The following is a 23,918-nucleotide window of genomic DNA, read 5'->3' on the forward strand; positions in this document are numbered from 1 at the left end:
AATATCTTTCTCAATTAATATCAGCTTGACTGTTTTTTGATATTCGCCCACGCTCCTCCACGTCTAACCCTCAGAGGATTGTTCTAAATCTGCTCCCGTTTCCTCAAAGCTCTGTTCCCACATCACCATCTGAGGTGAATCATAATTGATTTTCTTGCAAGATCTGACTGCGCTGCTACAAATTTAATGTAAAATCCTTGTCGGACTAAACTGCCGTTGCTCTTTTCCAGTTTTTTTTTTTTTTTTGCTTTCATCAGATGTGAATCTACCTGTAGTGTCAGAACAGACTAACCACAGCACTGCATGGTGGATGTGGATGTTATATTCATTTTTGTGGTTTTTAGCTCTTAAAAGTCAACACAGCAGCCACACAGTGACTATTTTCCCTGAGACACTGGAGTCACTTGTCTCTTCATGAGGACAGAGACCATAAAGAGATGCATGGCGTGCAGTGAAGTGCGGCGCGGCTCGCTGTCAGTCGCCTGCATTAGATTTACCTCTTGAGTTGGAGCAGGGCTGATGATGCAGGATGACCGTGACCACAAACGTCACATGAATGAGCTCCCGGTCCAACCAGCAGTGGACGACATTTGCTAATATGCAGTAAACAAAATAAAAGACTTAGTCTGATGTGTGAGGCAGCATCATAAATATTTCATAAATGACCATTTTGACACATATTTTTGCATATGAGCCCTTAATAACCATTTTATGGCCTTGCTTCATCTCTGTCTTTGTTGACAGGAGCCTTGGGGCCACAACGCATACCAGGGACCCTCAGGACCCTCCAGACCCGCATACACAGAGCCCACCATGAACGGCGCCAGTCACACTGCAGCGCTGACCAACAACTACGCGTACGGCAGCTCTCGGAGCGGTGAGCACACACTCGACAGATCGCGCCGCGCGCAGTGTTTGAAACGCGGGATAGTCAACATTTGGCTTGGAGTGTTTGTGTACTCCCCTTATCTGCAACTGAGTGTGTACACACAGTGTGTTTGTCAGCCCGTGTGTGTGCACGCGTGTTTGCCATCGCTGCACTGTGTGACACCCGGCCAACTCCCCTGACGTTGTCCTGTTTTTTCCAGGTCACCCAAAGCGTCTCAGCGCAGAACTGTCCAAGCTCTGTCTTTATATCTCACTTCACTCTGCCCCTGAATATTTATAGCAGGAGGAAGGGAAGTCATTAGCCGTGTTTTTCCCAACGCCACGCTTTCTTTTCACGTGCAGAAGATCTGACCTTGGAATCATTACGCTGATGAAACGACTTCTAAGTGGGCCAGATTTGCATACAGGGTATTGTGCCACATGCATGCTGCTGTTTAAAAAAAAAAAGACTAACAAACTGTTTTAAATTCATTCTTTATCTCTCTCCCTCGTCTCCCCCTCCCTCACCCCCTGGGATGCAGGGAGCTGAGAGATGCTTTTCTCGCTGAGATTCGGCTCTCTGTCAGACTGGAGCGGCAGTACAGTCATTTTACATGGGGGGGGGCTTTACAGTGAGGGAATGATATGCTCCCGGGGTTTACAGTTTATGGAAGTGTTGAAGGAGGCTTTTGTATGGAAATGATTATTTTGTGTGTTTTAGCTTTCTTCGATGTGTGTTGTGTGCATGTGTTTTCCTGATGGAAAGCTGAAGTCTCTGACCTTGCTCAGCTCTGCATTGACCCCCAGCATTGATCCCCAAACGAAGGACACACTGGCTTTCACTGTGTCTGTATTTAAATATCAGTCTGTGCACAGTCTAGATAATGTAGATAATGAGCAGCGTTTAGGAATGTAAACATTTAAAACTGAAGCTTTTAGCTTTTATTGTACAGCTAATTCAGACAGCTTTACTTTTGATTATGCAGTAACCAGTAAGATCAAAGCAAAGCTGCCCAAAACAGTAGTAAGCGCCTTGTCAGTGGTGCATGTTTTCTCTGATTCCACCCTGATAAACAAAATCTGTTTTTGTTTTTTTTGCTCTGATCGTCGTGCTCCCCCTCAGCTCCGTATCCTGCCGCCAACGGAAGCCACGGTCACTACAGCAACGACGACGAAGAGTTTGAGCAAGGCTTCCCCCCTCCGCCCTCCCCCGGCGCTGTGGAGGAAATGAATAGAGACTTACCATTAGCTCCCTCACACCACAGGTACCCCCCCCTCCTAACACACACACACACACACACACACACTCACTGCACCATCAGCACTCTATTAAAGCACACACAGGGCTAGAGTTATTATATTCTAATGACACTCTTAATATGAGCCTCTGTTATGAGATAAAGAAGAGCCATTACACTAAATATTACAATGCACACATGCATTATTTAGACTATACGCTCTAATTGCAGTAGCCTATTTGCATTATGCATCAGTTGTTGTAGTGATATCATAATAGAGTAAAATCTGTAGGAGTGTGAAGGCTCACAATGAGATATGATAGTGTTGTTAGCGTCCCACTGACAGCAGCACTCTTTCCACAGCAGACAGTGTATGTCAACCATGAGTTCTGTATGTGGTTCACGAGAGACAGCTAAGGGTTACTATCTGTCCTCTGGTTCCTTTGTTTTATATGCAGACTGACCCCAAACCTGCACAGAAACAGTATGCAGTGTGGAATTGGACACCGTTAAAACTCCCGAAGTTAACTTTAATCTCCCTGAATCTGATGCCGGTCGGGCAGGGTTGTAATATAAAAAAAAAAAAAGTGATTGGTGCAGCGTGCTGTCCGACCACAGGGGAAATCAAACGTGTGCCGGCCTGATCTGAGCGGCCACGCTCAAAGATCGAGTGGAAAGCGGGGGACGTGATATTGTTTAAATGAGGGTGCGCGTTGTCAGAAACGAGAGCTAGAGAGAGAAGTTTAAACCCCGGACCCCCCCCCCCCCCCCCCCGAAGACTCGTCATGCTCAGTGTTACACGTCTCATTCAAAGAGACTCACTGAGATCCCCTGAAACAACTGTGGACCTACCGAAAGAGTCCGTCAGAAGGCCGTAAAACTTTTCCACAACAGTCTTCTGAGTGAGTGTGTTTGAAAGTCCGTGTGTGTGTGTGTGTGTGTGTGTGTGTGTGTGTGTGTGTGTGTGTGTGTGTGTGTGTGTGTGTGTGTGTACGGTATCTCATGCGGTCGGTCAGAATCTGGCATCATCACACTCGTTTCCCTCTGAGTTTAATGCAGACAGTACATGCTGTTGTGTTATTAAATCATCCCATCTGGAGCAGAGGAAATTGAATGATCTGTTGTCTGTGCGTGGATTTCATTTCGCTTTTGTTTGGGTGATGCAACCAAAAAGTCACGGAGAGGCGTTTCACTCCTGGCTGCTCCGGTTCGAGAGCGAACTCCGATTGGTTGATTGATGCTAATTGTGACTGTTGTTTCGTCAGCGAGTTTCAGAGGCTGCCCGACATGACTGCGGCTTTCTATGGCCAGCTGGCCAACGACAGGGACAACATACCTCGCAACAGAGCGTCCAAGAGCATGGACCTGGGTGAGTGTACACACACACACACACACACACACACACACACACACTCACTTTGCTGTCAATGAAGCTGTTGTTTTCAGTACGACTGAACACATTTTCTGGGGCGAAAACGTTCAAACATTGTTGTCTCAACCATCACAAGCCAGTCAAACATACGAGTCTAATCATGGACCCAGACTACACACACGCACACACACACACACTCCACCACAGCGATCACATGCTCTTATCAGTACATTTCTTTGTTGTGATACGGAGCCCTCCCCTATTATCCCAGGCCTGAGGGGATTTGACCTCTTGAACTCATAAACCCAGGGGCTTTCCAACGAACTGTCTGAACACACTGTCCGGTGTGTGTGTGTGTGTGTGTGTGTGTGTGTATGTGTGTGTGTGTGTGTACACGTCTTTCTCTTTGTGTGTGAATTAAAGCCGTGAGGTTTCCAATCTCACGGCTTGCTGTGTGCGTGGAAGGCGAGAAAGAAGGGGCTTATTTCCTCGTATTAACCCGAGCTGACCCCTCCTCTCCTCTTTCTCTATCTGTCTCTCGAATCTTCTCATCTTTTATCTCTTATTTTTCTCTTTTTGACGCATTCTTCAGTTTCCCTGCGATCCCGAGCTGCGGGGACATGGTCAGAGCTCTTTGTCCTTTCTCCCTCCATCTTTGTTTATCTCTATTTTTCCTTTCAGCACTTTCCTTCTCAGCCGAAAGCCGATGAGTTCATTGCTCTTGCTCTCTTTCTTCTCTGCCTCTCTCTGATGTCCAATCGCGGTTCATTAGGTTCAGTGGATTGGCTTTCTTCCTGCTGCACACGCCTCTGCCACCCAAGCTGATTGGCTTTCATTATGGACAAGGGTGGTCTGCACGCACACACTCTGTGCTCTATCCCACCAAGGACCCACTCCAATACCCGCCACTATCTGTCTCCCCTCTCTGGCTTCTATCTCCATCTCTGGCCATCCTCCATTTCAATCTGTTTTTCTCTCTCTCTCTCTCTTTTTGTGTTATCACTCTGCTTCTATTCATGCCTTCCCTCTCCAAAGTGCTCAGGGCTGGAACAAGGTAGTTAGCAGAGCTCCCTGTGAGTGTGTATGTGTGTGTGTGTGTGTTCATGTGTGAGGACGGCAGACACTCTGAACACACACAGCACCTCAGATGCTGACCCTGTCTACACTTTTTGTATTTAAAGAGCCAAATGCTTTTTTTTCCCCCTCTGGAGGGTTTCCCACCTGTCAGTCTTTACGGTCACATGTAATCCAAGCTGCAGCCGCATCACAGAGCAGGTTAGCTTTTATTAAACACCACTTGACAGAAAGAGGTGAGCTTCTATTATTGACCCTGGATGCCTTGGCAAATAGTCTGTTGACTCAGAGCTTCCACTCGCTCACAGAAATACTCCCGTGCAGAGATCAGCACCGAAGTGACGTGGAGTTGATCCAAAGGTTCCCAGAACGATGAATCGGTTTTATCCAATGCCCCGCAAGTGCCTGAATGCACCAGAAAAAGCTCTCATTTGCATTCTGTTACAGCTGTAACATGACTAACATAAAAATAAAACCCCGTAATAGATAAGTTATTCAAGCAGGTCTGACAGTAAGTCGCTGCAGCTGGAGGAGCAATAATGGAAAGTAATGCATTTTTCAGTCTGAAAAGCGATGGTCTGCTTCGGAAAATGTTCTGTATGGATTGACTTTAAGATGCTCGGAGTGCATCGAAACATCAGACCTTTTAGGAGTCGTGACGCCGATGGACTTCACTCTGCAGTCAAAGTTATTTGGCCTGCGGCGACCCAGGCTGGATTTAAAAAACCGGAAATGACAGGTTCAGCCGAGGCTCTGACGTAAGTGTCGTTCAGTGTTCAGCTGTTTGTCAGACATACATCCTCCCTCAGTCACTCCCTTGCAGAAATGAAGCTTGATCCACTCACAGAAAACACTGAAAATGAATAAATGCGACAAATTCATTGGGTTTTCTATGCTTCTAAATAGATAAATAGTGTGAAAATGGGGATTTGATTTCCTAAAAGTCTTAAATTAGAGCCTTTTCTTTGACGAATGGGTCAACTTTAAATGGCCACCATGCAGCATGGGTCCATGAAAGAGAAAACGGAGACTGGGCCTCAAAGCACACTGACTGTCATAGTTTTTGGAGGGCATGTTTTGCCTTTAGCAGATAGTGTGATGACTAATGGGCAGACAGGAAACGTGGGGGGGTTGACAAAGGCCTCCAGCTGGAATTGAACCGGCAACGTTGTGGCTCTGTAGCAGTAACCACGTGGCTCCATAGACTTTCATACTGTCAGAGGCCACGAGGTCAGATCTGGATGTGAAGCAAAACCAGATCCAACAGTTCCACCTCACACACACACACACACACACACACACACGTACACACACAGCCTGACTCTGTCTCATTATCTCTCCGCCTCTGTCTCAGCTGCTCGCTCTGCCTGTCTCACCACATCTCTCGACCCCTCTTTCTCCATCTTCCCCATAGTCGGGCCTCTGTGTTTCTTTAGGTTTTACTCAGCGTGCGTCCAGCAGGATGCAGTCGTATCATGCTTCTGCAGGTTTGTTTAAATGTACTCACACATATGTCAGACTATAAGACAGCTGATCGGAGGTTAAAAGGGGGTTTTTACATTTGTAGCCTTCCACTGTGGCAGGAGGAGGCGAGTTTGGCTGCTGGCCATGCAGACTTTTATCTTCCCTCCGCAGAACAGGAAGCTTTTCATTATCTGGCAGGGTTACGTCGCCTGGAAAAGTTTTTTTTTTTCTCAAACTTTGAAAGTATTGAATTGTAATTTCATCTGTCACGTGAGCACAAGAAAGGCGTTTCTGTTTCTTCGTCTTGTTTGCCACAGATGTCTCTTTTCTGAAGACGCTCTTTTGGTTTCAGGTTTGCTCTCGCTGATTTTTTTTTTTTAACCTGTGTTTTTCTGACACACCCCATCAGCCAGCATCTGTCCCTGCTGTTTATCACTTTTTCTGTCTCCTCTGTGCCCTCAGTGTTCTTGCTTCTTCTCATTTTCTCGCGCCCATCTGTCCGCCGGGAAAATTGACCTCATAAAAAATGAAAAGGATTATTTAAGAGAAATAGCAGCGTAATGAAAACCTATTATTGTATCCCATGGTGCACCGCCTGTGGCGGCTGCTGCTGGCCGACCGCAATCCTGTTTAGTTAGATTAGGCGGTGGTGGGTGGGGTGTTGGTGGGGGCGTCTTCTTGTTTTCTTTTTCCCTCCTTTATTATTTCTCTCATTTTCTCACCTCTATCTGTTGTCATTTTCTCTCACAATCACAGTGCCCCTCTTTCTTCTGGTCGTCTTATATTTCTGCTTCTTTTTCATTTCCTCTTTCACTCCGTCTCATTTTGTCCCTCGCTCGTCCTCCCCTGACTACAGGGAGTCATTCGCAGCACATGCCAGCACCACTAGCCTCCATTATAACCATTTGCAAAGCCGCTCCATGTTTCACATAACAATACGAGCTGTTTGCTGTGGGATTTAGTCTGTTTTTTTGTGTGTTCTAGTGGCTGATGAGAGCAATATGGGTTCCCTGGCCGGGCAGAGGAGTGGTAAGTGTTTGATATCATCTAAACACTCTCACTCCTTTTTGTTGTTGTTGACACTCCAGTCGTCTGCCTTTCTCTTTTTGTCTCCCTTGTTGCCTCGCACAGTTAAATCCATCCGGACACACCGATATAAATTAACCCCCTGTGTGACGAGTCTCATTTCCCTTCTGTTTTTCTTATCTGCTCCCATTTCTTTGTTCCTCCCTCTCCTCAGCCTCCCCCTCCCTCCGCTCCCCCGGCTGACAAAGTTGAGTTGTGAAGCACTTAGCGTCTGAGCTCTCGCTGCTTTATAGCCGTCCAGGTCAGCAGGCCCACAGTGCTCAATCCTCACCCAGCTGACAGCAGCCGCATTGCATTACAATGGCCTCTGCCTCAGTTATTCCTCCGCTCCGTTCCGCCGCGTTTTATTTGAGAAAATTCTGGTTTAAGATAAAATATGAAGTCACTTTTACCGAGTGACATTACCCAGTAGTTACTCAAACTGCGTCTCGTTCACTCCAGGAACTGAAGCACTTTACATTTCTGACTGCAGGAGCGACTGCGCACAGTTATCCCCGACAAAGATCCCTTTCAGACACGCACGCCGTTACACAAATCTGATGGCAGTTTAACACGTCGGTCATGTCAAGAGTCACTTTATGTAAAAGTCCCGACAGCACTTAGTGACAGCTCTGTAAAACTTTCAACACGGCACGAGTCACAGATTAAAAAACATCTTGCTAACCTCACTAAGAGGCTGTAATGAAGTCACTCTTTGTGTAACTTTTTTAGTGTGTCCCCTTCCTAAAGGCAGACTTCAGAAAAGTTAGACAACAGACCTCAATAAATAATTGTAGATTTGGTTTTTCATCTACACAGTGTGGCTCATATTTTCTGTTTTGGGAGCTCCTCAATAAACTGTCTAAAGCTGGTGGAGCATTGTAGTATTACCATGTTGTTAATGAAGGGACTCGGCAGGGTGACAGTATTGAGACTGGCAGCACTGGAGGCCGAGCAGTCGGCCCGTTCCAGACAGGTACATCGCGATCGGGCACTGCACTGGTGTTATTAAATTTGAGGAATAATGGACATAATGGATAGCACGGCCTGTGGTGAGGGTTTCAAAAATGTCCCCGAGCGGTGCTGACAGCACTAAAGATAAAGACTGACAACACTGGTTGTTATTGGCTTGTACACAGCAGCTCCAGGGCTGAACGCGGGGACGGTTCGTGCTGCGATGCAGGCCGACAGGGCAGCGGTGAATTTCCACTCAGGCAGATTCAGCTGCTCCCGCGCTGGCTGGAGTACTGTATGCAGTTGTTCTGGGCATCTCCACTGTGAATATAAATCAGTGTGTTGCTGACAGAGCGTGCACGCTCAGTTGACCATCTCTAACTGGGCTGTGGTTTTAATTGTGGAGTGGAGCAGTGTGGACGCTGTACGTTCATTCATCGCGCACGGCGCTTCATTTCGAACACCCGCTGCACCTTCATACGGCTGCTTTAAGAAAAGAATCGACCCTCTGATGTTGGAAGACAGACCTGTCCTCCTTTCTGACTGCCTCTGTGACACACACACACGCGCACGGGCGCACGCACGTACGCACGTACGCTGATCTCTTAAATCCACCTGCAGCAGCCAGCTAAGCCTGTTGCAGCTGGAATACAAATGTCCCGAGCACCGCGGCTGACCTCAAATCCCCCGCACTCAGCATTCCCACAAGTGGCTTCGCCCCCGCCCTACTCTTCTCCCTGAACCCCCCCCCCCCCGCTATGATTTTCCTGGAATTTCTGATCGCCGCCCATAACCCCATGATAAATAAAGTGATCCATTTCTCCACTGCACCGTTCCTTTCGTCTTTTTTTTTAATCTCCTCTCCTGTTGACTTCTTAACTAATGCGTATTGACAGGGCTTTTGCATGTTTTTTATTTTTGCTGATGCAGTGTATTTGCCTTGCTTCCTGCACACACACACACACACACACACACACACACACACACACACACACACACACACACACACACACACACACACACACACACACACACCCCATCCTCCCTCCTAAATGGCCTCAGTGTTTCTTTATGGGCTTTGACATATTTCATTAGGCGGATGGTCTTAAGAGGCCTGCCTGGCTTCTTTAATCTGGCTAAAACCCTTTTTCTCTCTGGCTAGAGCCGCTGTGAGGAGCGCTTCACTCCTCTAACTCTCCCTCTCTTCCCTCTCGCTCCTTCTTTCTCTCCGTCACACACTCACGCCGTCCCACTCTCCCTCTCTCCCTCTCTCTTTCTTCTCTCTCTGTTCTCCAGTCTTAGGAGTCTCCATCTTCAATTGAGCCTAGTTTTTTTTTTCTTTTTTGCCGCTTTCATCTTTGCTACCACTCTCGTTCTCTCCTGCTCCTTCTCAATCGCTTCTCTCCTGATTATTCTCTGTCTCCTGCTCTTTGTCGCCAGGCTCATCCCCATTTTTAGTATCCTCTCAATCCCAGACCTTCATCTCTCTTCTTTTCTCTCCCTCCTTCTCTCCTACATCCAATTCTGTCTGTAGGATCACTTTTGTTTCTCTCTCCAGGCTGATCCATTTTTATTCACTCTCTCTCTCTCTGTTATCTTCACTCCTCTCTCTGCCCCTCTCTCTCTCTCTCTCTCTCTCTCTCTCTCTCTCTCTCTCTCTCTCTCTCTCTCTCTCTCTCCATCTCTCTTTCTTTCTCTCTCCATCCTCTGCAGCTGTATCTGTTCCAGCCTTATGTGATTATGGTGAACATGCTCCAGTCTGGAAGCTTCCTTTACTGAGTCAGACCCAGCCCAGCATCTCCTAGTGCCTCTGTGGTGTGTGTGTGTGCATATGTGTGTGAGTGTGCATGTGTGTGTGAGTGTGTGTGACACAGAGAGAGAGAGAATATGCCATAGACAGCCAGAGTAATGGACAGATATCCCTTCATTCATCCCTCCATTCCTCCCTTGGCAGCAGGCTGCCCTCTTACAACACACCTGGGAGCTCATCCAACACACACACACGCGCACACACACACACACACACACCTCTCCACTGCTGCATCTCAGCCTCATGCTTGTTCTGCTTTTGCTGCAGTTTCTGTTTGTTTATCCGTGTCTTCAGTCTTTTGTACGTCTCTTTCCGTGGACTCGTCCGCTGTCGTCTGGATGTCTAGCGCTGCCTAGCTAACAGCTAACCCTGCAGCACAGCCGCCGGTGCCGCTGCTCTGTGAGCCCATTAGTCCCCGTTGTTTCTTCTCTGCACAATAAGACTTTAAATCCAGCCGGCATCCTGCCAGCACTGAAGCCTCTGCTTTTGTTTTCACACTCTTTGTTTGGGAGCTGCGTAACTCTCCCTCCCGCTGTCATTTGCGCCTTACCTCGCTCCGTCGCTCTTTTTCCCTCCGTTTCTTTGCATCCAGTGTGCAGTTGATTTAAGTTGAAAGTCACCACATTGCACCAGTTTGACTGGACTGATCGTTCTGTGTCTATGAGGACCATCTGTGCTTGCCTTGTATTTCATGTAATACCTGTTTGGATCCAAGTGGAGGAAGGTGACAAATGTCTTATTTTATTTATCTATTAAAGCATATTGTGAAGCCTTTTAGCCTTTTATTTGATAGCCGCTGATGGAAAGGTGGCAGAGGAAGGAGGGGGAGGCGCATACAACAAAGATTCACAGGCCGACTCAAACCGGTGACCCTACGATTACACGGTCGGCGTCTTAGATCTCGAGGCAACCAGGTGTGAACTGTGAAGTGAAGCGCTGCTGCCAGTGTTGTGTTCTCTCTTAGTTTGGATTTGTTCAGGTCGACTGCATTTTGGATCCGGTCTAATCATCCCCAGGTCTGTTGTGGCTGAGTCTGATTTTCCTTATATCCCTAAAAATGAAATTATGCACATCAGTAATGGAGCAGGCGCCCAAATGGTAAGACTTAGATATAGAATATGCTGTAAAGTGCTGGCAGCTGTGATTAGTGTGGGTTCAGCCTGTAGATTGACACGTCTCTCAGCTCAGTCACCACAGGACTGCAGTCGCCAATGAAGGTCTTCACAAGTATAGCAACATGCTGGTCTGTGCGTGAGTCTGAATTTATGCGCTCTGCAGTCCTCCCTCAATGCACAGGCACTTTTATCCTCCATGCGTTTACAAATGGCGCATGTCCCACTCCTCGCAGCGCGCTCCAACCCTCATCCATACTCTGCCAACCCCCCGCGCCGCTGTAATCCAGCAGAGGTAAGCAGTAATTATGAAATGGCCTTTTAAGTCCCCTCCAGTTATTAAAGCCATTCATCTATTCGGAGGCTAAATACATACGGCCCATATGTCCCCATCCGCTCATACATCTAAACAACTAAACCCAATTACTGCCAGAGCAGCGCCTCCATCCAGCTTCACCCTCTGCCTCTGATATAGCTGAGTGCATTCAAATCGTGATGGAGGGATGCTCAGTGATTGGACGAGTCTTTAACTGAAGTGGAGCTTTGATTCGCTGTAACATGAATTGGATTTGCTCTTACTGGCCTCACAGTTGTCTGAAGTGATTCAGTTTGAAGTCAGAGAATAAGTGCTGTCCCGAAACACGATTCACTTTTTAAAGGATAAGACGGGCAGTAATCTTTATTTTTCTTATTGTCAACCAATCCCATGAAATCTGCAAAACCAATTAACTGATCCTAACAGGCCTGATACGCCTTATTCCTCTGTGCCATGGAGCTGCGCTGTTGTCAAGAAACTATTAAACACACACCAGCGAGCCACGCTGTTGCTTCATTACCATCAACACACACACTCAGTCCCACATGCACCCATCCACCACACGCCACTCGTGCTTATTAGACCTCTCAAATAAAGGTTTTAAAAGCCTACATACTCAGTGCATTTCATCTAAAGGTGAAGCAATGAAGAGCAGCGTCACGAGAGACCTCTGTGTCTTCTGTCCGTGTCTTTGTGTAGTTTAAGTCCATTCGTTAACATTTATTGAGATGGGCTTGTTCATGTGTGGTCTTTTAAGGCTCCCGTTGAATTAAATAACTTTTATTGACGTGGTGTAACGCAGGAGCGGGCGATTCTGTCGTTTAATGCTTCAGCTGGATTAAATTCAATAACCTTTATTGAGAAAGGTGAGTGTGCGGGCAGGCTTCCCTTTTACAGATGTGTCGTGTGTGTGTGTGTCATGTGTTTTTATAGAAGGGTCCAGGTCTGGGCCTGTTTTACTGGTCTCCAGAAAAGGCGCTGCAGGGTTTATTGGCCGGCCGTGAGATTGGATGCTAGATGGAAAAGCGTGTGTGTGTCTGACATGTGTGTCTCTATAAGCATATGCGATTGTGTGTCCATGTGGTCATTTGCCCTTTCCACTGTCGGCTAAAGTGTCTTCTAACACACACACACTCCCCTGTACCACCCCCGGTGGTTTTGATGGAGGGGGCGCTTCCTTGTAACCGTGGCAACCTTTCAACCACCGTGGTGCAAAGCTGCTTGCTGTGGAGCGCATTGTAGTCCGGCTGATAGGTAAGCGTTCAGACCCCGCTGGGACGCCGTGGGGGGGTTCGGCAGCGTGCCCAGGTTTATCCCGGGGTGTGCGTGCGTGCTCGTTTGCATGTTGTGACTGGAACAACAGTGTCAGATTTAATACAAATAAGACAATATCCTGTTTAATAGCTCGGTGTTAACCTCCCAGCCGATTGGTGAGATGGTGTGTGTGTGTGTGTGTGTGTGTGTGTGTGTGTGTGTGTGTGTGTGTGTGTGTGTGTGTGTGTGTGTGTGTGTGTGTGTGTGTGTGTGTGTGTGCGTGTGCACAAGGCTGAGTGGGGTATTTGTACTGCACACAGGGTTTGTATGGCAAAGCCTGTAATTTGGACGTTTTTAGTTCATTTACTCTTGCGCTCATTGGGCGAAATAATTAGAGAGTTGTGTGCAGACAACTTTTATTCGGAATTGGTAGTTTGTGCCGGCTGTGGCAAAGCACACGGACACTTTAGAGTTAGACAACAGTTATTTTTCAATTACTAATCAGATAATACAGAAGCTGACATGAAAGTGGAGAATGAGTCGTATCAGCGTGCGTCGGTCACAGGTCGCATGTGCATACGCATGAAGCAGCATCGTGGAGCGTCAGCAGCGCTGTGCAGGGACTGAAGGCTGCACCAGGCCAAGACAGCAGGCAAGGGAGGGAGTCAGCTGGACTCGAATAAGAAGAACAATGCATGGAAACACATGCAAGGGACAGGAACGACTTTGTCATGTGCTGAGTTAAGCAGGAGTGCTTTATTGTATTGGGAGCAAAACGCCAGACAATAGCAGCTGAATACTGTACATCAGATATTCAGCTGTAATCTAAAGTTATCAGATTTCTACAAGGAGGAATCTTTAGCTTCACCCAGCGGGCCTTTAAACCCTGCTATTGGAGGTTTCTTACCGAAATACACCATGGGAGTTGGATTTAACTTTTCTCCTGAAGTTTATATAAGCACAGACTTGTACTTTTTTTTATCTTTGATGATTCAACCAGGAGTTTCATGTCCGTCCGAGCCTTTTGAAGTGCCCCAGCTGCCGTCGCCTGACACTGTCTTTGCAGAAAAGTACCAGAAAGTGAAGACGTGACATTATCGCTTCATCTTGGATGGAGGGGTGCTACAGCTGTGAAGGGCATTCGCCACCGTCCTGGCCTGCTTGGCTGTTAGGCTGTTTGTCAAATATGTGCACCAGCTTGAATCAGTGGCAATCAGGCAGACATGATGCGAACGGATCCGCGAGAGCATCTGCTGGCACAGCGGGCAGCGATATGTGATAAACGCTGATTTCACCCTCCATTGGATCGAGCTGGCGATGATAGCCACCTCTCCCCCGCTCATCCATCCTATTAAACCCTCATTATTCATTTACCTCCAGCCTCAACCGCCTGACATGCATGGAATGAGCGCACTCACAGCCACACACACACAAACACAAACACACACTCCAGCAAAAGTGCTCATATTTCTTCCCCTGCTTCATCTAAGGCGGTCAAGGACACACACCACTATCTCACACAGGCAGTATCATGACTTCAATTTATTTATTTTTTTTTCTTGGAACAAAATTCTCACTTTTTGTAGTATACACACACACACACACACACACACGCATGCCCACGCACTCAGACACACACAGTTTCTCTGTGTATAGTACAGCAGTGCGCTGGCAAGGAGCTTAATTCTATCAGGCTGCGAGCTGGACAGCCGTAATTACATTTGTGACACAAATCCTGCCTCTCAAATTGAGCGTTTTATTCCTGAGCGCTCCCCCTCTCTATTTATAACCCCTTATTCCCCATAAATCCCACTTCCTCACAGAAAGTCAATTTAGGACTTAAAAGGCAGCAACGCTCCGCTTACTTTTCCCCCCTCTTTCGACTCTATCGCCGCTTCAGTTTCACTTCCCCTTTTCCCCGCTCTACTTCGGAGCTTTGAAGCCTCTGAAATGACAAAAAAGAAAAAATGTCTCAAGCAGTGAATGCCACGATGTGAGAAAGTCATCCCTACAGGAAAGTTTCAGGGAGGAAAAAACGCTGCTTGCAACCTGTCTGTAACTCCTTTGAAGAGTGCTTGTCACGGTTTCGTTGTGACGCACGGCTGCGGCGGCGCGCTGTGCAGACCGGCTCCTGGTCGTGGTCACCTGTCCTTCAGCGTCTCCTCGTCAGCATCACATCTCTTCTCTCCTTTGTCTTGTTTCTCCCCGTTATTCTTACAGCTCTGCCTTCCCTCGACTCTTCCCTTTTCCGGTGCCTCCTCCTCTCCTGCTGAATCAGCTGTGGCCTTCGTCGCTTTCCCGCTCCTCCGTCTCCCCTTTCTTCCTCTCTTGACTCGGAGGCCGTACCTGAGTACAGTATGATGGCAGTTCATTTATTCTCCCTCTCTCTTGCTTATGCATGAGCCTGTCAGTTCCCATAGTGCTGCTCCTCACCTGTCCTCGTACCACTCCACCTCATTCATCGTGTCTTTTCCCCCGCTTTATGTCGCTCCTATAGGACTTTCTCCCCATTTCTGTCAAGCCTGTTTTTCACCCCTTCTCCTCTGCTTTCTACATTTCATCTCTTTTTTTAGCGTCATTCGAAAAATCCATTAGGGAGAAAGTGTGCGAGCTGATTGATGAGGCTAACATGAGGTGATTTTATACTGTACAATAAATCCAAGCCCTCCAAAATGTCAATACTTAAGATATGTAATCTATTCTCTTTAAATAGAGATTCAAATATATTGTCTATATTCTTTTGAGAAATTAAAAATGTCTGTCTTTCCCAGTAAAAATTCAGTCTCAACCCTGAAAACAGAAAAGTCAAGAACAGCTTTGACCCATAAGCCACGAGGGGGGGGTGCACAAGATTTCCATTTAATTACAATCAAGTGCCGAGAAAGCAAGGTCAGAAAAGCACATCTAATTTCAAAGTAGTACATTTTTTCCCTGCAAATATTGCAATGAGAGCACCGGGCTCGATCCGAGTCTCATAAATATTTAATATATGTTTTGAGAATATCTAACCAATGGTTTTCAAGAGATGGGCATGACTTAAACATGATTTCTCAGAGACTGATTAGTCAAATCAAGCCAGTTTTATTTATACAGCCCAATATCACAAATTTGCCTCAAGGGGGCTTAAACTCTACAGAAACAACGCTCTAAACCCTGAGATATGTTACAGCTTGGGTAAATGCCGCCGTGAATGTTAGGCAGCCTTGATTCGCTGCAATAGATGCAATGTGCAACTTTACGCTAGATAAGGTCTAATCTGGAACAAATGGACTCATTCCAGCACGCGCTCCCATAACTCATCCGAAACCTCCGGTCCCGGCTCCTCCTGTCCCTCCTGCAGTTCTCCCGTAAACTGATTTTAACCTCTGTTCAATCTCAGGGAGCATTAAGGCTGAAGAAAGTTTAATGTGGATGCCCTTTAAATAAGGAAATGTGACTGTAGGGGATGAGCGCCGCTTTAATGTTTTGTAAGCAGTGGGGTGAATTTTGCTAAAAGCTTATGATCTCAAAACGCACGATAACACTTAAAATCATTTGATCAGTGGCAGCATGTCTCCTCCTCCATCAGCCAGGCTTCTTTATTTCCCCTGCCCTCCCTTCTCCCTCTCATCCTCTGTTTACCCTCCATCCACCGCGTCGCTCACACACCCTCTCTTTGTCTCTCAGAGCCTTCAGCTGGTGGAGCGCTGGGCCCGACCCTGGGCCTCTGGAAGTCCAGCTCCCTGGAGAGCCTCCAGACGGCCGTGTCAGAGGCCGAGCAGAGCCGCATCCAAGCCCCTGTGCCCTTTCACCGCCCGCGGCCGCATGTGGTCCGGGGGCGGGGGTGCAACCAGAGTTTCCGCATCGCCATCGACAAATCCTACGATGGACCCTCTGAAGATGGTAAGGCTCCTCACTGGCATTTAAAAACAGAAATAGCGGGCTCGGACAGTTTTAGAAGCGATGGAAAATTGTGAACTGCTGCTGCCAGGAAGAGACAAATCCTGTCCTTTTTAAAGAATGTCCCTTTTTAATTCCCGACTGTCACTGTTGCCATAATATAGGTTTCTTTCCTAGACCTTGTATCCATTTTAGATTAGAGTCTGCACTGCCAATGCACATCTCTTAGGCTTTATAACACACTGGCACTCAAGAGGAGCCAGAGGCCTGCCAAGGGACAGCGCTTAGCCTAAGTACCTTAATGAAATGCTACATGATTTTATCCACTCAGCAGTTTGGGAAGAGCAACTTTATATCTTACAGCAGCATATTTTTAATGCTCCACCTTGTGAACCCACAGACATGTTAGATGTTCGGCGTGTGTGATTATTGAGGAGAGGATCCTCCGTGATGAAACGGGTCGATGTGTTGAGAAATCTGGAGGGTGAGAAATGGTTTTGGTGGTATTTGCCGCAGAATGACAAGTTGTCTTTAGCAGGTCGCATCAGACATTAAACCGAAAACGAGAAGAATTTTGATCGCTGTCAGACCCACTTGGGTTTTGTCTTGGGTTGACCTTTGCATGTAGGTGAAAATTCAACATGGAGGCAAGTGGATATGACTGCTGGCGGAGCTCGCCCAGGTGTAGAAACTTGCCTCGGGTTAGCCCCCTGTGCTGGGAGAAAGACTGCCTAATGGAAGACAAACTAGCTTACCAAGCAGATGTCTCAACAGCGTAGTGAAACGTGCATGCAGAATAAAATGATAACACATGCAGCTGCGATCACCAGCCTGTATTCTGCATCGACTTCTGCCCTCTCACACCTCCGCTTCAACCCTTCGTCCTCCTCAGACGACGACCTGTCAGGGCACAGCTCCGGTCACGAAACGCCCGTCAGCAGCTCCTCTCGCCAGGGCCTGGACGCAGAGGACGGAAAGAAGAAGAAGACCAAGGGGAAGAAGAAAGAGAAAAAGAGCAAAGGGAAGAAGAAAACAGAGGACTCCGCCGAGGATCTGGAGAAGAAGACCAAAAAGAAAGGATTTGGCCTCTTAAGGTAGGAGACCTCAGTCATCAGTCAATTACTAATTTTGTTTTTTATTTTAAGCCGGGTTTTCTTTATTTTAAACTTTCCAGCATCAAGGTGACTCTTTGTGATTTGTTTGTCGATGATAAATAAGGCAAAGCGGACTGCCACGCCACTGCCTTGATTCTCTAAATTGAAAAGGTCACCTGCTTAACAAGAAAAATGTGAGCTAAACCAGAGCAGGTAATGAGGCTTGTGCTTCATCACCGCTCCAAAACCTCAAGGTCTTTCTGGAGCATCAACAAAGCCGTGATTGCTTGTGTGTTTTGTGTTCAGATTGAGCTGATTTTCACAGGGGAATTTGTGCTATTGGTCTTGTTGCGGCGCAGATTGTTGAGGCTCAGGTGGGGTCAGCTGCTTTTACAGACTTTGAATCATATGCGTAAGCATTGTTGTCGCAGTAAAATGAAGGTTTTATGTAGAAATCAATGTAAAACAGCAGCACCCTGCCCTATTTTCTCCTGGTCAGGTTTCAACAAATTACCCACTGAGCACAGCAGGATTATGGGATATAGGATTATTGGGTATGAACACAACCTTCTCTGTAATGGAGGGTATCCATTATCTCTCAATCCAAGTAAAGTCGCACCGACACAGTACCAACCCAAGCCGCTTGTCACCCCTTTATCAACGTGTCCCCATCGTGATTGTGGTGGTCCAATCCTCCAACAGCAATCCTTATCTATTGGCGGTGACACGGTGTGGTCAGTGTATCACTGCACTTCCAACACTTGAGATTCAATTAGGCTGTGGCGAGAGATAGCGCAGGCTGAGTGTTGGCCTACAGATGGCAGATAAGAATCCAATCGGCCACAGTGTCAAGGGCAGTAATGGAAGAGATGTTCACATGCTTAGGCTGAAGGTGGAGAGGAGGACGGGGACGAGAAGGGCGAGATGAAGGACACGAACAGAGAGCCAGAGTTGCATGCAGGAACATGTGTATCAGAAAGGTTGCAGCTGAGTGGAAATCCACCTCACCGAGCGCTTGATTTCCCCAGAAATGCACTCGTCATCCATTTACTGCTGTTGCTCTGCAGCAGAGAAGGCAAATACGTATAAGATAGCTAGCTGTGTGGCAGATCTGCGTCTGTACTCCACGAGCATGAAGCTTTTCTCATTTCTCTGTTTGCGTGCCGCTTCTCTCTTCCCTTGTTTTATGCGCTTTCGATCTCCCCCTCTCCTCACCCTCCCTCTCTGATTGTAAAAGACTTATTTCAACACTGTTACAAGAATCTTAATTTAACAGCTGTCTTCATTAGGCCTGCTCTCTAAACATTGATCAGTCGGTCAAACAGCAGCCAACTCGGACATCATGTTGCCAGTCCGAGCGTCAGACTTTATTGCTGGGTCATTGAGCAGAGAGCGGCGCGGAGGGCTAACACTGATGGAAGTGGGGAAAGGGGGTGAGGCGAGGGGTGTCGGGTGGTTGCGTCCCTGCTGCTCGATGCCACTAAATCCTAAACACTGGTCCTTTAAGACCTCAATGATTGGGATGCTCACTCCTTACTTCTCTGACTGTGTGGAAATCTGAACTTTTCCCATCACATATGATGCTGTTAGGCCATGCTTGCTTCTCTCCGCTTTCTGACACAGGTATGCCTGCAGTTCCTCACACACACACACATGCAGACACACACCTGCTTGTCTCTCCTGTCGCAAACTCAGCCTTTTGAATTGGCAACAATAGTCGCTGAAAACCAGCCCGCTGCTCACCCGAGCACAGACAGAGTGCTTTTCTAACTCGACAATAGGACTGAGCCTTGTAAAAAGTTTCCAGATTGTCGCACCACACAGCAGCCTTTCTCTCTCTGGCCTTTATCTGGCCGGCTTGATCGTTATTGAACTTGAAATATGACTTAATTAGCTGGAGTATTGCGCGGCTCAATCTAATTGCAGCTCTCAAATGTTATTTTACTCCAACGGCAGCATTAGGAAAAGGGCAAATTATAAACATATGACCTCAATTTACCTCTGCAATGAAAGCGTGCGCAACAGCAGCTAGCACGGCTAATGTTGGAAGCCGGCCCGTCCTTTCAGCGGCCGTAAATATTTAGCTTAGCCGCGCCAGCATTTGAGGATCACGTTGTTTTTGGCGGCGGCGCGGTGGAAACAGCTGGGTATAAGGTGACCTCTGGAGATCACATATTTGTTGTGGGAACATTTGTTTTTTCACTAAATCCATTTGTGATCCTCTTTATATGAATGATGATATCATTTCCTAAGTCTGCATACAGTTTATCCTCAGTCTGGTTTGAAGCGCATCGTTTTCCATTATTACACTTCAGCTTCAGTTAGCGAGCGATGCAGGATAGATGATGCATGTGCAGAAAAGGTCAGTGCTATTTAGTCCAATTGATTGATGGTTAAAATTCTGGTCATAATTCTTGGAACAGGGCTGAGGGACTGTTCAATATTCTCATCTGTTAACTTTCAGAGGAATTGTATCATGACGATATGATCATATTGCGTTATTGTTTCGCCAAATTGAATAATGATTCGCAGCAGACTGTAATTAAAACCTGACATAATGAGGTTTTTGTTGCAAATACTGTGAGCTCTGGTGTAGTGTGTGATAGTGAACGCAGCACAAATCACTGCATTGAACATCAACGGAAAATACTTTCAGTTTCAGACATTTTGATGTATCAACTGTGGACGAATGCATAAAACATGAAACAATAGCGCTCAGAGTGATTTAAAAAGCATGATTGAACGCACCAGAGCTGCTTTGTATTAAACCTCGCGTGCGGCGTTACTGATGGCCGAAGAGGTGCTTTGTTTTAGGGTTGAAGAGTTTCAAAAAACACATGAATTCTCCAAAGATTTACCGACTTACTGAACATCAGTATTGTAGCTGTTGGCGAGTGAACGGTGGTGTAAGAGTTGTCGGTGGTGGATATTTCATCTGGGAATGATCAGTCGAGTGTCGGTGAGGCTGTGCTGTCCTCTCGCGTTCCTGCTGCTCTGAGGCGAGGTGGCCTCAGATGCGGCTTTTTCATCAGCGGGCTCTCAAAGCCCCGCTCGCATCTCGTCTCCCTGATTGCTAAATAAGCCAAGACAAATGGCAGCACCCTTCAGACCTTCGTCAGCAGAGGGTGACTGCCTGTCTTGTCTGTATTCAGCAGACAGCAGTGAAATCTTTGCCTGGGAGGCAGCCTCGGGGGCTGCGCCGCTGACAGACCGCAGAAAGACTAACAGTGGGACTCAGCTGCTCTGCTGTTTTCTCTCAGTACCGCTGCCACATCCTGCAGAACAAAGAGGATAACCTGGCCAATGGTTTCAGATGTCTTTATCAAACAAGGATATTTACATTACGCTTTCTGAGATTCAGAAAACACTTGCCAATAATATTATTTTACCCAAAAAGTAAAGGTTCCCCATACCACAAAGTGATATTTTTACAAGTTCGTCATCCTTGGGAAGTTGATCTTGGCGTTAATTCTGGTGTGCTCAGCTTATGCGTGAGCTCAGTCTTGTTTTTGTGTGAGGATTAGACATATTCTGGTTTGATCCAACATGGCTTAATCAGGAGGTCAGGGCTTGAAGGATATGACTTGTGACTAACATCCTCTGATTGTGTCATCGGGCGAGTGTCGCTCCGAGGTGACATCCGACGTGAAGCCGTGTGTGTTTTCTCGCCGTTTACTCCGCAGACGCCGGCGACTCCGTCTGCTCGAGCGTGTCACCGGGTTCGTCATTGCTCACCTTCCCCACCAGCCCTGCTGGGCGCCGACACATCCCGTCTGTCCCCGCGTCCCGTCAGTCACTCAGTCAGTAAGGATCAATGTTTAGCCGCCGCTATCAGCGCGCGTCCCGCTGCGACAGCACACCAACGCCCTTCCACCAGTTTGAGGGACATGAAAGCCGGGGGTTTTGATCCGCTGTTTACAAATCCACATACAACATGATATATCCTCTCCCCCACCTCTCTGTTTGCAGCGCTGAAGAAATCCGACAGGGAAGCAAGCCAATTAGCGCCGTCCGTTCCGCTCTTATCCTATCGCGGAGCAGCAGGATGTGCAGGGTTGAAAGGTAGTCACTGGTGGGCTGTACTCCACAGAACCAAAGCCTTGTTGTCAAAGTGGAGGGGCCCGCTGCAAGATGATTTCTGATGGATTACCGCTGTTATTGTGCACTCCGCCTCCTCATTCCCTTTCCTTGAGCCTTTACTCTCTTCCTCCTTTAGCTTCATGATGAGCCCCGTCTCCTCAGCCTGTCCTGAAATACACTCATTTCCTCTCCTCGTGACCTCAGTTGTGCCCTTTTCCTTCTTCCGAACTCACTTCTGCAGTCTTGTCATCTCTCCGCTAACTCCTCTCTCCGTGAGCGTTTCTTTCCTAATTCATCCCTCTGTTTCCTTGAATGAACCATTGATTTACCCGGGCTACATCAGACAAAATGAGCTCCCGAGTCCCGCTTGAATTCACACAAGTTCACCATTTTCTACAATTAAGTGTGCTAATATGAGCTCTGTGAGGTCCCAGAGACCTCCTGCTAATTAAACAACCACAAGGCAAGCTGCTCCTTGGGTTCTGTCTCACAGCTTGTGATACATTAACTATCTGGTTATTGTTCTGTTGAAATCATTTCCTGTGAGTCTGAGATATACCAGGAGAAGATTCATTTGTTGGCAGTGTTGAGCACCAAAGATTGTGACTTAAAACAGCAGCAGCAATGCAAGGAAAGGAAGGAAGGAGAGGAAAGAAGGTGTTTGAGCAGGACCTGCTTGTCAAAAGTGTTGGTAGGCATACCAAAATCCCTCTGACATGTTTGTGTGGGTGTCTGAGCGGTGACTCTAAGCTGCGACGGGGGTAAATTGGAGGTGCATTACCTAATCCCACCGTTGGTTAATGCACTGCAGGTGGATTTCTTTGATCCACCATCTCATCTGGCATTTAAGGGCTATTAGCTGCGCTGATATGGAGAAGAGTCTCCAAGAGAGTATTTAATAATGTTAGTATTCTCTTTTGTAAAATATGCATAAGGCCATACATTTTGCACATCTCCTGCGGACGGGCATTATCGCTCCTTCTCGCTTCATCTCTATTCATATCTTTATCTTTCCATAAATAATACATGCCAAACCACAAATCGCTTTCTTTGCAACACTTGACATGTATGGAACGCGGCGCCGCAGCGTGCTAATCAGCGCCGCCGTAAATACACGCTCCCGGGGAACGCGTGGCCGTGCACACGAGAAACCTGTTGTTCACGTCGGGCAGAGGTTGGAATGATTGAAGTGGAGACGGCAGTCATGCAAAGCCCTCCGAGGCTCTGTCGTCTGCAATTAGAGGAACATAGACGCTCTATGTCAGATTTTACTAAATGACAGTCCCTGTTTTCTGAAGCCGTTATGGCTCTTAAGCTTATCTGCCATTACAATTCCTTATTCTCTTTTCCCATCAAAGCCCTCAACCCCCAACATGTGCCGTAACATTAAAATATTGTTAACAGCAAGAGTGAATCCCCCTTCAGAGAGAAGAGCAGCCTGAAAATGACAGCAGTTTCTTTCTTCTTTTCATAATTCACATTTGTGCACAATTTGCTCCCTGCAAGACGCCCGCCGCCCTAAATATAAAGAGCTGCCAGGTATTTTCCCAGTCGTTGAAAATGAGCTTTCGCTCCTTGTACCCGCGATTGAGGCGCAATTCTAATTTGCGACTTCGCCGTGGAGGCGAACAGACACGGGCGCTATCACCGTCGGCAGCCGCCGGAAAAACAAATTAACTTTTTCCCTCCATTTCCACCGTCCGTCCAGAGAGATGGGCAGCTTTCCTGAAATGATGTGCGGGTTTATTGGTGTTGATGTGAGCTGTCAGTCAAAAATCAGAGGGATCGGGAATTGACAGTGTAGATGATGAGGAAATCCTCATGCATATATATCAGCTGATAAAGGGGCAGTCACAACAGGCCTCCCACCCCTCCCTCTCTCTGTCGCTCTCACTCGCCACATCGCTCATGCCTTCCCCTTGAAATTCCCCCTCTCTTCTCACACGAAAGGCTTTTATGTTCCTTGTCTTTCAAGCCCTGGCTACACCTGCCTGGCTTCCTCTTCTTCAACCACACCGTTTGGCTCCGAGCTCTCTCTTATTTACAGCTCCAGCGTTCGGCGGGGAGGGGAGGGGAGGGGAGGGGGTGAGGCAGGGATGCCGACTCACTCCTCTGCAGTTTGACCGTGAAGTAGCTCCACTGGAGCAGTTGGAGAATTAATTACTTTATTCATAGGCTCCCAAACAACTTGTTTACCTCCTCTTGCCAGAGTTTCCCAGGAAGTTTTGAAGTTACAAGGCCTGTGACTTGCTCAGCGTCCGGTCCTCATTTACATGCTCTGTTATGTAACGAGCGATCTTCAGACCATTGTCACAGATCTCATTTAGGAATGAAAGGCC

At 47.3% G+C, this 23,918-nt stretch overlaps 1 protein-coding gene across 1 annotated transcript in view; it reads left to right on the forward strand.

Annotated features, from left to right (window-relative positions):
• The window catches only part of pard3ba (par-3 family cell polarity regulator beta a), a 125,900-nt gene that overhangs the window by 58,165 nt on the left and 43,817 nt on the right, over positions 1-23,918 (forward strand). The window contains exons 14-19 of the mRNA XM_070957669.1: positions 745-877; positions 1,991-2,132; positions 3,371-3,474; positions 7,000-7,044; positions 16,193-16,408; positions 17,298-17,499. Of these exons, the coding sequence (XP_070813770.1) occupies positions 745-877; positions 1,991-2,132; positions 3,371-3,474; positions 7,000-7,044; positions 16,193-16,408; positions 17,298-17,499 (842 nt within the window). The remainder of the gene's footprint in view (positions 1-744; positions 878-1,990; positions 2,133-3,370; positions 3,475-6,999; positions 7,045-16,192; positions 16,409-17,297; positions 17,500-23,918) is intronic.

The sequence above is a fragment of the Chaetodon trifascialis genome, chromosome 24 (genome assembly GCF_039877785.1).
Source record: "Chaetodon trifascialis isolate fChaTrf1 chromosome 24, fChaTrf1.hap1, whole genome shotgun sequence".
NCBI lineage: Eukaryota > Metazoa > Chordata > Actinopteri > Chaetodontiformes > Chaetodontidae > Chaetodon > Chaetodon trifascialis.